At 42.8% G+C, this 17,575-nt stretch overlaps 1 protein-coding gene across 2 annotated transcripts in view; it reads right to left on the reverse strand.

Moving 5' to 3' along the window:
* Positions 1 to 4,971: 4,971 nt before the first annotated feature.
* The window catches only part of LOC142102193 (gap junction delta-2 protein-like), a 33,861-nt gene continuing 21,257 nt past the window's right edge, over positions 4,972 to 17,575 (reverse strand). For both annotated transcript variants that reach the window (XM_075186901.1, XM_075186900.1), the window contains exon 2: positions 4,972 to 9,684. In XM_075186901.1, the coding sequence (XP_075043002.1) occupies positions 8,853 to 9,602 (750 nt within the window). In that variant the 5' untranslated portion in view covers positions 9,603 to 9,684 and the 3' untranslated portion in view covers positions 4,972 to 8,852. The remainder of the gene's footprint in view (positions 9,685 to 17,575) is intronic.

The raw sequence follows: 17,575 nt of genomic DNA on the forward strand, positions 1-17,575 counted from the left end.
CTTGGTGTGGAGCCTTTTCCACTGGCTTTTTTTCCCCAAGCCCAACACTGTTATCTTCCTGCTTGGGATGTTCTCTGAATTAAATTGGAGCAATCTGGTAGATGGGTCCTGAGCACCCCAAATGCTAAAACCAGAGCCTTTACTTTATATTTTAATCCATTGCGCACCCTCATTGATCTTTCCTCCTCTGCAGCGGGGATGGGTAGATGGCTATTTATATTCCCCTCTCTCACTGTCTTGCAAACTTCTCTCACCAAGCATGTGTGGAAATGTTTTTGCACATATTTCCTGGAGCACACCTCTCTCCCCCACACCTCTTTAAAAAACAAAAAACAAACAACTTATAAGATTTAGTACCCATTCCAGGTGTGGTAAGGGTGATGCAGACTTATCTCATTGTCTATGGCAATGTCCTTTGATCCGGGAATTTTGGCTACAAGCCTGAACCATTGCGTTAAGAGACTTTGTTAATTATATACCCTTCACCTCAGAATGGGCTATATTTGGTATCCTTCATAGGAATCCGAGAGCAACATTGTTTAAAGAAAAATACTTCTATCCAATCCATTCTGAAAAGGAAGAATAATCACTAGATAGAGAAGTAAAAGCAGAACGTTTCTTCATCATGTGGGAAAGCTATATTAATACTCTGACGTTGAACACAAGGAAACAGACTCGTGATGTCTCTCATATACCTCCTGGTATACTCTTGGGCAACTGACAGAAGACCCGCCTATTGTTTTGTAAGGAACCTTCTTCTTAGGGGGTCAATGACTGCTTTATGGCTCCTGTAACAAGAGATACAAATGGGAAACTTGGGATATTTGGTTATTAATGTGGTTATTTCATTGTAGCATTGACTTTATTGCTTATAGCTACAACGTTATCACACTGGTGTCGCTACTTACTGCCGGATGTATATTTGTGATGTTTTGTTTATTTGATTCAGTTTCAAATGACTATGTGTTATGTATACTATTTCTGTAATTGGGTTGGTTCTCTACATTGCCTAGAGCGATGTATACCACAACATTGCTGCTGTAACTTTTTTTTATTCACAAAATGCTTCTAATAAAAAGTTATAGGGAAAAAAAAATCATCCTAAAAAATAATGTGTCGTACCTAGAGGGACAGGTTGTGCACATTACCAGTTGTCGTATATATCCAAAGTCAGCTCGTTAAGTTGTGTAAACTGTCATAAGTACCCCCACTGTTATCCCTTTTCCTACAACAAGGTCTGAAACAAAGGAAAGGTGTATAACCTGTGTAGCATATTTATTGCTCCCAATTACTCCCTTAACCATTGATGTAAGACTTCTCTCTATGCCAAGCCAGCTTTTTATATCTGCTCCCAGGTAGGAGCACCAGGTCCGTGAGCTCTTTTCGCTATGGAGAGCTCTATTATCCCAATATTCAAGCTGTTGTGATTGGGCCTCAGATGAGAAATAAGCTGACCTAAGATAATGGATCTAGGATGAACATGAGGCCCTATCATGACTTTGCCATGAAGTTGTCACCAGGGCCTGATTAAGGGTTCAGGCCGCCCCTAGACAAATATGCTCCAGGTATATCCGTGGTAGGTAAAAACAAACTTGTCCTTAATTTAAAATCCAGCTTCCTTCACCCCCCCCCCCCTCCCCAGTGTTTATGTTCCTGTGTTTTAGAGACTCTGCTCAACTTGGCTTTTTAAAAGGGTCATGGACATATTTGTCACTTATTTCATTTCCATTAATATCAGAACTATAAAGCAGAAGAGACATGAAGGAGCGCTACTGCGGGGTAAAGTCGCCATCCTTGTCTCCTATTCGATTATCCTCAATCGCCCGCCCAAGAATGACTCATTGTCTTCAGCCTTAACCATGGGAATACGTCAATTTTAAAATCTTGCTACAATTTTTGTTTCATCTTTTACCACTATTCAGAACATCTATTCTCTAATATCTTTAAATGATTTTCAGTTTATACCGCTCCCTGTCACAATTTTGCACCCCAAATATTGTTTATGGGGCGGAGCACTGTGGCTCTTTAAAAATGAACTATAATAAATATTGGAATTGTTTGCAGACTGATGATGGAACCGTGTGTAGCAGCGATCAGAAGCTCAGCGGTCCCGGCTTAATGCAGTAATGTCTTCTTGCCCCTTTTCCCCAGGCTGCTCATTCACTAGGTGTCTGTCTGCTGATGTGAGGCTCTTTGGCTTTCCTCCATGTATTATTCAGGGGTTTAATGTGTTTTCTATGTTATACATTCTGTCTCCCTCTTTCTTTCCTGCTGATGCTACAGAAATAGAAACACTGAATTTGTATTTTTTTTTTTTCCTGTCCGTTTTTTGCATTCTAAATTTAGCTGTGAGGCTGCCCTGCGGATGTAGTGGCAGAGAGGGAGAGGGGGGCTTGAGTGTCGAGGAGTGAGCAGACTAGTCTCCGAGGCTACCTTGTTCTGCTCCGTTGGTGAAATGCTTTTAACTGTTCAAGGACTGAAGCTGGAAGGAGCCAGCAAGAGACATAAGGGCATGACCTCTGCTCTTGTGTTCTGGGTGACTGAAGTCCTCATTCTCAAGAGGTTTGGTTCATGCACAGTATGTAATTAACTAAATTAAACAGCTTTTTATTGTTGAGCCCCACTTAGTATTATATCCTGTGATTGAAGCAGGAGATCTTATTAGCTGCCTGTCTCTTACCTGCTTCCTGCACTATAACTCCAATGTGCTTTATCCACAGACTACGCCACATTGCATCACTCTTGAGGGTTTATTTATGACCCATCTCATTTTATTCACATTAATTATCATTTCATATCGCAATGATAAGAAATGATTTAACATTGCTATTTATTACAATTCTTCAGCTGGGACAGTGGCTCCGAAAGAGGCCTGTCCAGGCAAGGAATATATAGTAAAGTGATTGTGGTTATTTTACTTTAGACTTTCTGCTCTTCAGATGGAGTTAGCTGCTGGATTTCACCTATGGGGACTGCATTTGTGATTGAAGATGCTGGAACTGCAGCAGATATCCTCTAATGAAAAATAGGCCGGGTACTTTAATCCTCTGAAAACTACAGTTTTGGGGGGGATTTACAGTGATTAAAACCTCTTCAGGGGTACATAAATAGGCCCCATAGTATGCAGTATTTCAGGAATAACAAATGCAGATACTCCAGTCATCTGAGTGTGACTTCTTTGGATTGCTGTAACTTCTACAAGTTGAACTGAGTAGTGTCCAATACAGACTTGTACCATGATATACACACAGGTCAAGGACAATACAGGACGAACTACAATGTGATGTGAACACATGGCCCAGGTCCAATACTATGACGCGTACACGCTCGACGGATACTCCGATGCTAGGACGCGTACACGCTCGACGGATACTCCGATGCTAGGACGCGTACACGCTCGACGGATACTCCGATGCTAGGACGCGTACACGCTCGGCGGATACTCCGATGCTAGGACGCGTACACGCTCGACGGATACTCCCATGCTAGGACGCGTACACGCTCGGCGGATACTCCGATGCTAGGGCGCGTACACGCTCGGCAGATACTCCGATGCTAGGGCGCGTACACGCTCGGCGGATACTCCGATGCTAGGGCGCGTACACGCTCGACGGATACTCCGGTGCTAGGACGTGTACACACAGACAAGGTCTAGTAAGACACTGCTTACCTGCTTTCACACCTCCTTTCTGTCAAATGTGGAGGGAAGGTATGAAAAGAAGCAGTAGGTGCTGCTTCATGACACCATTCAATAAAGTGATTGAGGAAAGGTGTATAGTTATGTCAAGCCTGCCCATTCCCAAACAGTGTCCACTGCAGGGTGATGCAGACAGAAGGGAGCTATGAGATATGGGATCTGTCCCTCCCACTGCAGGGTGACGCAGACAGATGTGAGCTATGAGATATGGGATCTGTCCCTCCCACTGCAGGGTGATGCAGACAGAAGGGCGCTATGAGATATGGGATCTGTCCCTCCCACTGCAGGGTGACGCAGAGAGATGTGAGCTATGAGATATGGGATCTGTCCCTCCCACTGCAGGGTGTCGCAGACAGAAGGAAGATATGGATTTTGTTCCTCCCACTGCAGGGTAAAAGAATGAAGCTATGAGATATAGCTCTTGTCCCTCCCACTGCAGGGTGACAGAAGGTATCTATGAGACATGGAGTCTTTCCCTCCGACTGTAGGGTGACACAGACAGAGGGTAGCTATGAGATATAGGGGTATATTTACTAAACTGTGGGTTTGAAAAAGTGGAGATGTTGCCCATAGCAACCAGTCAGATTCTAGTTATTCATTTACTATATTCTACAAAATAACAGCTAGAATCTGATTGGTTGCTATAGGCAACATCTCCACTTTTTCAAACCCACAGTTTAGTAAATATACCCCATAGGATCTGTCCCTCCCACTGCAGGGTGACACAGACAGAATGTACCTATGAGACATGGACTCTGTACCTACTACTGCTGGGTGTGACACACAGACAGAAGGAAACTGAGACATGGAGTCTGCCCCTCCCACTGCAGGGTGACACAGCCAGAAGGGAGGTAGGAGGTATGGGCAGGGCCGGATTAAGGGGGGGGCCTCCATTCCCCTGTGAGGGTACCCCCTCCGGTGCGCTGTACGCTCTTTACTGAGGAAGTGAAAGTGCTCAGCAGCACTGATCGCGCCGGGGGCGCCCCCGACCGATCAATACTGCTGCTGAGCACTTTCAAGGGCCCCCTGGATGCCATAGGCCCCTGGGCTGTAGCCCATTTAGCCCTATGGTTAATCCGGCCCTGGGTATGGGATATGGGATCTTTCCCAGGGGAACAAAATTGGTTAAAACCAGGCAATCTGGAATTTGACAGTGAAAACACTGCCTGCAGGTAACAGAATGTATTTATAACAACCATTCAACCACAACAATATAAGTCATTCTACAAACTGTGATATTTTGCCCCATGTAACAGTAATGTAGTCATGTAACATTAAGAAGACACATCAGCATTTATTAATTCATAGTTTTTCCATAGAATGCCTGAGAATTGTTATTCTGGGAATATTGCACCTGTGTTACAGTTGAACCCCATAGCATTGCATCATCATCAGTTTACCCCAGCCCATGCCCTCGTGCCAGAAATGTTTCTTTTGGTAAGTAAACGTCAGGAGCTGTTGGATAATGTTGCACATTTGGTTGATACAAACATCTTTGAGTTGCTTCCACTTGGCTGTATCCTGAGTCTGTCCCGGTGTGTGAGTTCCGTGATGGTTGGCCACGAAACCGCACTGGCTGCGGCATAGCTTGAAACGACAATGGCTTATGCACTCTTCATGCAGAGTTACCTACATACCCGGCAGCTAAAGGTGCCACATCTCTCCTGAGGAATAATTTGCTGAATGCAGGCAGTTTTTTTCCTTTTAAGTGAAATTAATATTTTAAAAAAAAATAAATCACAACCAATTGAATTCATCCATTGCTGATCTCAATAATTAATCCTAAAACAATGAACATGGTATTAAATTACAGTTCTGTCCACATTTTTTTTAAGAAAACATCCAATATAAGTATTAAATACATGCTTGCATACCATCTCATAAGTTATATAAAAAAATAAATAAAGTCACGTGAAGGACATGTAGATTTGCGAGAGAAATTTCTTTTGGGTCCAAATCCAGACAGCAGGGTAACAGGTAAGTAGCGTTTTACCACTACAAGGCATCATTATGTGCATGTTTTATTAAGTACCCGCTAAGAGACTGTATATTGTTAGCCATGGGACAGATTAGACAAATTGGATCTGCTAAAGAAAATCATTTTATGATTGATCACCATTATTTTTGCGTACGCTCTTAAACACCAGTCATTAAAGCAGTCACAGAGGACTATTCCATTGGGTATTCCGGAGATTCTGTCTATACAATGTTAGATCATCTGCAGTGTTAGGCTGCAGATATATTTGTACAATATATTTAATTTTCATTTTACACATCATGGCTTGTTTGTGATGAATCCCCCTTCATGACAACAGGCTGGTCCTTCCCCCACACTGCCGACTTTAGAACAAGTATTTTGGAAATCCTTTAACTCAGATACTGCAACACACCTATCTTTTTTCGTCTTGGGCTTCCATTACCTGCAACTAGCTTGCCCAATACACCCTCTCCGGCTCAATGGTCAAGCAGTGAGATTTAGCACCATACAAGAGTCACATTGTTTAGAGAGAGGGGTCTCGCCCCTTTTTCCGCTGTGATCCAGCTTAATAAGGAAAACAAATGAATGCTAAGGTAAAAGGATTTTAGATTATACCATGCCTTGAATATGAGTTCTAGAGTTCAGAGACGAGCAGAGTTTTATTAAGGGAATGGGGGTTGGGAATTGCTCTACAAGCTGGTACTATACGGACAGGTCCAGGCATTAAGCACAAGTGCCAAGCAGTCAGATACATGTTAAAGCATTTGGACAATGATTGCACGTGCTGGCACATCGGACTCATCAGCCAGATGGATTTCCTGGCATTCCCCTTAGCCGTCTCATCAATCTTGATCAACCGTTGAACAAAATTGGCCCCTCTTAATTAGTTTGTGTATGGGCAACTTTAGAAGGAACCTAATTATCTTGTACAAATGTAAGTATGGTGAGTGCAAAAATTTGTCTCCAGATCTTTTCACATCTAGGGCTGTGTGCATCTACTAGAGGGACGTGGTTTTATCAGGAGTGAGAACAGAGAGGGATTCTTCATGGCAAGTGTAAGACTACCAAGGGAGGTGATGAAGTCATATCAACTAAAACGATGATTGAATGGATTTCTGGCAAGAAATGGACTTTATGGTGATTGCTGGAAATGATTTGTTTGGTTGATCCAGGGAATTTATTAGAGTTCCATAAATACCCCCCTCTCCACCCCGTGTGATGTTGAATTGGTATCTACCGTACCAGGGATTTTGTTCTTCTGCCTTCAGCTCATGTTTAAAAAAGATTCAATTTGATGGACTAATGGGTTTGGATTTGTTTTTATTTTTTGTTTCTTCAATTTACTTGGTAAATATGTAAGTCTTGAAATCAGCTTTGCGACCCATGGTTTGGTTTGGTAGAGTTGTAGAGGTGAGTCCCGGAGGTAGCATGATATGTGCCTATCTACTCTAGTTCAAATTGCCTCTTTCCAGTGGCATACCTACTGCCTGAGGAACTTATGCAGTTGCAATGGGGTCCGGCGATTTTGGTCTATCAGCTCTGGCGGTCCCAACTCTGCTCTTCCGAACATGCGCATAGGTTGGCAAATGCATTGTAAAGCACCAGTTTGGATGTCTGTTCCAGAACTCAAAACCCAAGCAATGGATCACAGCACAGGTCTAAGCCACTAATCATGGTCAGAAGATCAGATTTGGGGCATCTTAAGCGGATGGACCAGTTTCGCAACCCCACTCACCCAAATTTTGCTTTGGGGCCCAGCGCTTTCATGGTACGTCACAGGCTCCTTCTGTTAACTGAAGGATAAGTTAGTGGAAATGAATGTACATTTCATCTCACGCTAAATGCATCACATAAACGAGGGTGGCGACTCTAAATAGGTTGACAACCCCTACTGGGGATTGGTCTTAAGCATTGTGCTGGTTAGGTTCCTTGCTTGAGAATGCAAGCTCCGCTGCCTTGATTTCTTACATCAGTCAGAGATGTGTTGTAAAGCAATGAGCTATCGTGTATGGAAGATGCTGATAATAATTATAAAGTATAAAAATTAAGATAGCACCACAACATGCTGATTTTACAACCAGTAAATACTCTCCTTATTGTCCCTAGATTAGACGTTCCTCTCCTTGGAGGCATAATCTCATCTTTCAAATAGCAATTTTTAATATTTATTTTGTAACATGCAAAAGTATTTAAAATTAAATCGCAGACTTTTTATCATCCAAAATTTTGCTGGTACTGTAACTGTTCCCCATTGTATGAAATCTGCTTTGAAGCCTTTATAATCAACCGCTTGGTGTCCCGGCGTTCCCTGTACCTGCCTAATGGGCGTTCCAGTGTTCCCTCATCCTGCCTTGTGGATGTTCCAGCCTTCCTTTGACCTGCTTGCGGGTGTTCCAGCATTCCTTGACCTTCCTGCTGGATGTATGTGTTCCCTCTCTCTGCCTGTTACGGCGTTCCTTTGCCCTACTTATTGGGCGATGCAGTGTTCCCTAGTCCTGCCTGCGGAATGCTGAGGATGTTCCTATGCTACTCTGTTAGAAAAATAAAAAATCCTGACTCTGTAGCAGGTTTTGTAATTGGCAATTCTGAAGCAGGTGAGGTGTGAATGAGGAATTTTTTTTAGGAGGGAGTTTTCTGTCAGTGAGAGGTACGTAACAGTCATGAGAGGTTTTGAAGCTCCTCTCTAAAATACCCCTAGTTTTGTATTTTTTGTCCTCCCTGCCTGTCATTATGGCTTCTTAAGTGTTAGTGCAGATTTTTGGAACTTATACACAACCTGGTATAATAATCATAGAATACCCCTCCCGGTCATTAGCCAGTTCTGTGGCTGGTATAATAAAAACAAGATCAGTTGCAGAATATAATAGCACTGAGCATATCTCTTCACTTTACAGGCCCAAAGTCTTAAAAAAAACAAAAAAAACCAAACTGTCAGTAATTTCGGTTCCCACCCTAAACACACATGTCCCACCCCATGCTCCCCTACTGGAAGCCAGATTCTGCTTCCCATTACAAACCAGCAGCCATATTTATTGCCAAGCTGCTAGTAAAGTTTCAAGGGTCTCCACTGGTGGTTGGAAGACAGAAGCCATACTCAGCCATAATTTATAATGCTCTGATTACATTATCTATAGTATATAAGAGATCTCTAAACCGTTGGCATGACCACACAAGGGGTCAAACGTATGCAGACTCACTGGACTGTGTCCTCCCCAACGTTGGCACTTGAGCCAGAGTAGAAGGCTCCTTTTTACGCACCTCGCACACTGACTTCCTGCGAGCTTGGACTCCCCTCATGGCTGTCTTTATTTTCCTCCACCCAAGGTGGTTCAGCTCGGCTAAGTTTAGAAGGACACAGATGCCACTTACGGCAAACATGAAAACCAGGAAGACTGTCTTCTCGGTGGGCCGAGACACATAGCACTCTACCTCCTTGACACAGGGGTAGCGGTCACACTCGAAGATGGGTGGAACACTGAAGCCATAAAGGAAGTACTGTCCTGCAAGGAAGCCAATCTCCAAAGCATTCCTAAAGAATACCTGAATTATGTAAAATCGGGAGATGCCCTCTTGGCGTTTCACCTTGGGGCTCTTTGCTGCTTTCTTAGGTGTGCTTGGGATCTCTTTTACCTCCAGGCAGTCTGGTTCATCCTTGGAGGAGAGGTCCGGGTTCTGCATCAAGATTCCATTGATGTTTTTCATTCTTCGGTGCTCTCGGGGTAGTTCCTTCTCTAGCAGGGGGTAGAGAAAGGAGTATCTCCGGTCTCTCTGCTTGGCGGACTGGTGGACGGAGTACGTAATGAAGCAGAGACTTGGCGTGCAGACTAGGATTATTTGGAAGACCCAGTACCGGATATGGGAGATTGGAAAGGCTCGATCGTAGCAAGCTTGGTTACAGCCAGGTTGAAGAGTGTTGCACATAAACATGGTCTGCTCGTCCTCATAGACCGTCTCCCCAACAATAGCCACAATTAAGATTCGAAAAATGACCACTACAGTCAGCAGAATCCTGTCAGGAAAGAGAAGCAGATAATGAGTAGTCTATTACATACGTGAGGGTGCATTCATTATTCATGTGCTAAAGTTCTGGCCAGACATTCATACATAGGGAGCAGTGAAATGGTCTACCCCTAACGAGCTATCGACACAATGTTGGGCAATATATATTGGTAAAATATAGCTGAAAGGTGTGCGTTCATCCATCTAGTAAAAGAACAGCAGATATTACTTAAAAATATCCTTTGTCCAATGCAATCAGTGGTAGAGGAGATGCATATACAAAGGTATTCTCAAAACTATTAGCACCAATTGTCCAATGTCTTCTACACAACGTAAACTGAAACTCAATAAAAACGCAGAGATTTCCTACCTGCTGAAACTGCTACTGTATACATTGCTTTATCATCTTGGCTTCTGTCTGTGATTCTCACTTATGAGCTAACATCATCAATTAGAGTTGTTTAATTATGTCGCCTTTGGATACGACATAGATCTGCTTTGCTCTCATCCATGGATACATTTGTACCACTCAGAAACTTTGTGTGGTAATTCCGGGCAAAACTATAATAAACTACTCCGATAATATAAAGCCATAGCTGAACAGGAAGCTCTTAATAAAGGTTTCAGGAATGTACAAGCCAATAAATTAACTCATCTAACATCTGAATCCTCCCGTAAGTTGCCCCTATACTGGCAGACCAGATTGCTCTAAATAAGACCTGAGCTATCGGATCTATGACCAATTTGGCCATTGATGTGGATTCCTAAATTAGATATATCCAGTGGTGTGACTGGACCGCACATGGTGGCAGATTGAGGTCATAGGCCGAATTGGATTCTTCGGCAGTCTCAAGCGACATTTGATTAATCCCTATCAGATGTTGGTCAGGATTGCTGATCATTTTGGCCATTCAAATCACTATGGGCCCGGAAAGTAAGGCAAAAAATGTTTTCTCCTGGACAAAACCATGTTACAATGCAAATACTGTCTGTTTCTTCATGTAGCACACAAATACTTGATAGCTTATATGTACACTGAAATGTAATGTTGATCTAGGGCATGCTCTACCCCAATTATAAATCTGTCCTCACATTTTAAATTTACTCCCCCCCCCCCCCCACCCTCCAAAACAACATGGTTTTGCCAAGGTTCAAAATTACTCAGTTATTTTGCTTTTCTTTCCTTAATGAATCAGGCCCTATGTGTATGCACAACTTTATTGAGAAGGACTGACCAAATCATGTACTAAAGAGATTCAGAATGTAGCTCTCTAGAACAGTACTGGGCTACAGACGGGCTGCCAGCTCACTTCCACATCACAGGACCTCTCGTGCACGACGCAGGAAGTTCACACCGCTAACGAAGTAGGAGGGAGTGCAATGAACATTCCCTCCTTCCTCTTTACGGCCTTTTTGAAAGTTGAAGGGACCCTCAAAGAACGAGAGGTTGCCCATCCCAAAATGATTGTAAGCTTGCGAGCAGGGCCCTCTTACCCCTCTCTGTATGTATTACCCAGTATTGTTTTATTAATGTTTGTTCCCAATTGTAAAGCGCTACTTAATTTGCTGGCGCTATATAAATAAATGTTGATGATGATGATGCCTAGAATCGGATTGGTTGCTATGCGCCACACCTCCAAGTTTCTTGTTTAGAAGATTTAGTAAATCTAGCTCTCTAACATTCTAACCAACAACAAAACTGTCTAAAAACCACTTTGCTTAAAAGTCCTTTCTCTGTAAAGGGCTGGCCCACATTTAGATAACTTTAATGTATTGGCTTGTACATGCCTAAAAATATTACCATGTTGCTTTATCACCATGTATATGTTATATCAGACAAGTTGTTTATTTTGCTTATCCTTGGATACGACACAGCTCTGCTCTATGATAAGTTTCAATTGTACAATGTATTTAGTAAGAACTGGATGAGGGCACGCATGGCTGTTTTAATAAAGGAACAAAGAAGGCATTTCCTCTGGACCCAATAATGGATTTCCTGGTAATGGGACGGGAGAGGCCAAAAGATCTCATATCTCAGCTCTCTGGAGACTGAGGAAACCAATTTAAAAACTAAAAGTAACTCTTAATTAATTTAAATTACAAAATGCCTTTGTACTTGTTATAATCCAGGTGCTTTTTATTAGTTTGTGTCCAAATGACAGAACTAAACTGTTACAAACACAGAAGCCAGCATGGAATCACTAATTTACTGCAAATACTCATTTCTACACTGTATTTTATATTGCCTCTGCTGTTGTCAGTACACATCAGCAGGGCCGTCTCCAGCAATGCATCCTTTATTTAAATACCATACGTTTAATGGAAAAATAGCAAGTGACAATGATTTTCATCCACTATTGATGACTTGTCTAAAACACTACAGAGTAAATGTATCTGTTTGTTTCAGAAAGGCTCAGAAACCTGACGTGAATAGATCTGATATTTTACATGTACAGGGCTGGAAATGGTGTTGTGTAATGAATGAGCTGTGTGTCCTGTACAGATGTTGTTGGACGCAGCACATCTGTGGTGTCAAGTTGATAAGATTTCCAGATATTAAAGGTACGTTCTCATGTCATGTAGCATTTGTGCTAGAATAGAACCCTAGAATTTGACTCAGCCCGTCTAGTCTGCTCTTGTTTATTACTAAAAAAACTCAAATCCTGTTTGAGGCTTAGCTTGTTTTCAGATTCTGGCTATTCCACCTATCTACCATCCTTTTGGTTATTCCATGATTCCCCTAAATCTGCTACCCTGTAAATTTAAGTGCATGCCCTCTTGTTCTAATACTTCTCTTCTTCCATAGATTGCTTTCCTCCTGTACCTTGTTAAACCACTGAAATATTTAAAAGCTTCCATTGTATCCACCCTCTCCATTCTCTGCTCTGAACTATACGTCTCCAGGTCCTTTAGTCGTTCCCAGTATGTATTGTAATTTAGACCACACACCATTTTAGTAGCTCTTCTCTGCACACTCTCTAATTTAGACTGGGTACCCAGGACAGTGTTTTCAGCCCATTATCGGGTCAATCAGACGATAAACAACCAGTTGGCCAGATATTGCATTAATGTGTATGCTGCAACGATGAACGATTATCGTTGCAAAGCCCATCGTATCGTTGAACGAGATTTTTAAACCAAACTGAAAATCTCATTCAACGATGGAACGACATCCTTCCAATCCTGCAGTGTGTATGCACTCATGATCAGGATCTCCAAAGGGTTTACAGAGCCATTATCATTTCAGCCGATGAAGAGCACAGATCTGAAGGTAAATCATGTAAAACGTGTATAGCGTGTACACATGAATCGGCATGCTGATCGGGACCTTTTATTTTTATAAGTCGTTGGTAAAAATCGTTATAGATAATACATCGGGAGAATTTCTGTAGTGTGTACCCAGCCTTATCTATGTCCTTCTGGAGATATGGCCTCCAGAACTAGACATACTATTGGTGGTCTCACCAATAAACTATATAATGGCATTACCGCCTCTCTCTTCCTATGGAACCTTGCATCTAATTGGACTTTCCCATTGCTTCGCTACATTGTTTAATTGTAATTGTATAACTCCCTGGCGCTTGATCAGAGGGGGTAGCAGGTAATTTTAGGGTCAATACAGAGGTACCAACCTCTACTTGTAATTCTTAGGAATAGTATATGCTTCGGCACTAGGAATAATAGTCAGGTATAAATAAATACAGAGAAATTTATTAACTGCAGTATTTGTGGGTAACACCCTCCAGTATTCATAACACTGACATATTAAAAGATGGCACATATGAGGCTGTAAGCATAAAGACAGACAGAGAAGATATACCACATTTAAGTGCGGCATCTCTGCTAGGATTGCGATACTACCCGCGACTTCCGGGTTTGGATTATCACACTTCAGCGGGACGGCACAAGCGTTCATCACATCAGCTACCTTGGCACATAACTGGATAATCTGGAAGGACACCATAGCCCATCTATATTGAGGGTAAGTCCTCTATCACTCAGCCTTTCTTAGGCGCTCTCCATCGGACTACAATGTCTGCTGACATTCCTAAAGGAGACTTTATACCTGCATGACACGCATAGAGTTGATTTTTACTCCTGGTGTTCAGCGGACCCTAGTGGCCCTATCAGAAAACCGTGTTTATGTGGCCTGACAAGCCTAACGGAAACTTCATGATTGCCACATCTATTTACCATTGACTTTTTTGTATCTCTGTGTCTAGTGGACTTTACCAGCCCTATCAGAGACTTGTGTTTGTATGGCGAATATGGATTTTGTTTGCCGCACTTAAATGTGGTATATCTTCTCTGTCTGTCTTTATGCTTACAGCCTCATATGTGCCATCTTTTAATATGTCAGTGTTATGAATACTGGAGGGTGTTACCCACAAATACTGCAGTTAATAAATTTCTCTGTATTTATTTATACCTAACTATTATTCCTAGTGCCGAAGCATATACTATTCCTAAGAATTACAAGTAGAGGTTGGTACCTCTGTATTGACCCTAAAATTACCTGCTACCCCCTCTGATCAAGCGCCAGGGAGTTATACAATTACAATTATACACTCTAATAGGGTCGAGCTATCCCTATATCCCCCTACTCCCAGGTGGCTGCTTACCCACTGATATTTTAATAGGGAGCGCTGAACATTCATATTACCATTTACTGCATCGCTACATTGTTTGCCTAGCTTTAGGTCACCTGAAACAGTGACTCCTAGGGACAGATTGAATTCCCTGAGTTCTAAAGATCAACGCGGCCCACGCACTATTACCTTTACTATGGTAATTTCTCTGCTGATGTTTGTTCCATTAATACTATATTAAGCCTTTGTATTTTTGAGAAAAAAATGAAAGATTTCCCAATTTCTAGCATTGAACCATAGTTTCCTCACTCTTGAAAATCCCAATCAGAAAATTAATTATTATTATTGTTGATTTGTATGGCGTCACAGTGCTCCGCAGTGCCAGACAGAGAGGAAATATAATAAAGAAGTAGACAAAATAAATGCAAAAAACAAGGAGGGTAGCTCGTCAATAATTTTGGTCACCTTCCTAGGTTTGTCTACCCTGTTACATATATTTGTGTCATCTGCAACAAATAAGGCATACATTCACCCGAATACCACTTGTAATTTCACAAATAAAGATATTAAAGAGCACTGGTTCGAGTCCATATTCCTGGTTACTCTACTGGTAACCTTCTGAATACATTCCATTTACTATAAATTGTCTATCCTGCAATCCATAGCCATTCAACCATCTTTGACTCCAATTCCAAGCATTCCAATTTAATTATCAGTCGTCAATGTGAGACAGTGTGAATGCCTTGCTGATATCAAGATAGGATACATCTGCAGCTCCACACTGATCACCTTTGTCACCCAGTCCAAAAATCAAACAGGCTTTGTTTTACATGATACCCGACCAGTAATAGAACACACCGATACCGGACTGATCTTACCAGATGATGAGAATAAGGGGCTGCGCATTGAGTGGACAGGGAAAAAAGGGATGGGGTGATAAAGTGGTGAGTAAATGGAACATAGAGCACAGAGTGAGGTGGGAAGTAGAAGGGGATAATGTAAGGAGATATCTCATAGAGGACAGTGTGGACCCAGCCCGGGAGAGATGGGGGCACAGGACAAGGTGGAAAAGAGAGAGAAATAAAGGGACAGTGGGTCCAGCTATGGAGAGATGGGGGCACAGGACAAGATGGAAAGGATAGAGAGAGAAAAAGGGGCAGTGGGTACAGCTATGGAGATATGGGGGGCACAGGACAAGGTGGAAAAGAGAGAGAAATAAAGGGGCAGTGGGTCCAGCTATGGAGAGATGGGGGCACAGGACAAGGTGGAAAGGACAGAAAGAGAAAAAGGGGCAGTGGGTCCAGCTATGGAGAGATGGGGGCACAGAACAAGGTGGAAAGGACAGAAAGAGAAAAAGGGGCAGTGGGTATGCCAGCAAGGTATATACAGGGGTACATTGGTAAACATGAGAGAGATGGACAAGAGATTGGCAATTAATATGGGCATGGTGGGTTTCTAAGGGTAAAATGGGAGAACAAGGTGACCAGGAGAGAGGGGCAGACAGCGTCATTGGGGCAGAAATAGGGAATAGAATGAGGTGGACTGGAGATAGGAGAATATTTGAAGATGACATGGGTGTACTGGACAGGATGAAAGATTGTTACAGATATTAGGTAGATATTAGTGTAGTCCGCTGCTTGCCTGGTTTAGGTGCATGTCTCCTCAGCACCTACCTTTAAAGATCACTTGGGTTTGTCACACAGGTTCTAGCTAAGTCTCTCATGTTTCAGTTGTGACTACACCAACTTCTCTCTCACACTGGCAACACTCAATAGCAAACAAGTCTCGTGACTGAGAGCAATCACCTGCGCTCACACTGTCTGACTCACTGACAGGCAGTGGCGGATCCAGGGGGGGGCGATTGGGGCGATCGCCCCCCCCCCCCCCCCCCCCCCCAGCAGGGGCTTGCTGCCGACAGCTGCACAGTATGTGCAGGTCCGTTCAGCAGTGACAGTGTGCTGCCCGGCTGCTCTGATTGTGTTTTAAACACAATCAGAACAGCGGGACAGCACACTTTCACTGCTGAACGGACCTGCACAGTGTGCAGCCGTCAGCAGCCTTAGAACACAGGAAGGGGGCGGGGCCTAAATTGCCTCCCCTAAAATCGCCCCGGGTAGGGCAAAAATCTGGGTCTGCCCATGCTGACAGGGCTCATCATTTTGCCCTGTAGTTTCTATTGAACCAACTCCCCAATTCTCCACAGCTACTCCTCGCACACTGGGTTCCGAAGCCTCTCTCTTGGAACTTTGACATGGCCAATCACATAGCAGCTGGGTTGGCTCAAACACAGTCAAAGGGGTAGCAAATCAGACACATCCAGACTTCATTCTCTTAGCCCACCTGGGACTCCAAAGTCCTATCCTTTTAATACTTGGGTTCCCCAAAACACTCCAGCTGTGCCCACAGGGTGTTGCACTTGCTCTCTCAAGGGAGTGTTACATTAGGATGCAGGAATGGGTGTTGTAAAGACATAAACTAGGATCAAGAAAAATAAACTTGAAATAAACATGACTTAAAAACTTGTACAATCCAGGACATCATGGTTCCTTTCAAGAAGAGCACCCGGGTGATTCATGTAATAGCTGTTTTACAGATCTGCAGAACAGTGCAGTAATTTAGCACAGTATAGTGCAGGTTTATTGTCTGACGGTGCAAAATTCTTGTGAAGGTTGATTGTTTGTGTAGTAAATCTTATGGACTCTCATTGTCAATAATGTGAGAGGCTAGGACATGTTATACTTACGTCATACATAGTGGTAGATTTACTAAAACCTCTAAAAAATAAAAAGTGGGGGTGTTACCCATAGCAACCAATGAGATTCTAATTATTATTTATCTTGTACATTCTAGAACATGATAGCTAGAATCTCATTGGTTGCTATGGACAACACCTCAACTTTTCCTTTCTAGAAGTTTGAGTAAATCCAGTCTACTCCAAGGTCTGATGTTGTACACCATGTAGGTTATTTATATTTTATGTCCTGTTTTTCTATACTTTGTGTCCTTTAACCTGAATGAATCAGGAATGTTTGTGCAGTATGTATAGTAAAAAAAAAACAACTAAAGTACCGAACTTGCGCGGCAGATGGGGCTTTGATGTGTCTCGTACATAATAAAGATAGCAGAAGTATCAGGGGAGGACTGCAGTCCTGTCATGCAGAGAGCAACGGTCGCTTTCTGTCTGTGCGCAACTAGGAGCAGATGGAAAAGCCATTCACACGTGCCAGACGGTACCACAGGGCTCTAGTTATGCACTCACGCACACAATGACACCGAATGCACAATGCCCTCGTGAGATGTCCCTGTCTTCTT

This window comes from Mixophyes fleayi, chromosome 9 (genome assembly GCF_038048845.1).
Source record: "Mixophyes fleayi isolate aMixFle1 chromosome 9, aMixFle1.hap1, whole genome shotgun sequence".
NCBI lineage: Eukaryota > Metazoa > Chordata > Amphibia > Anura > Limnodynastidae > Mixophyes > Mixophyes fleayi.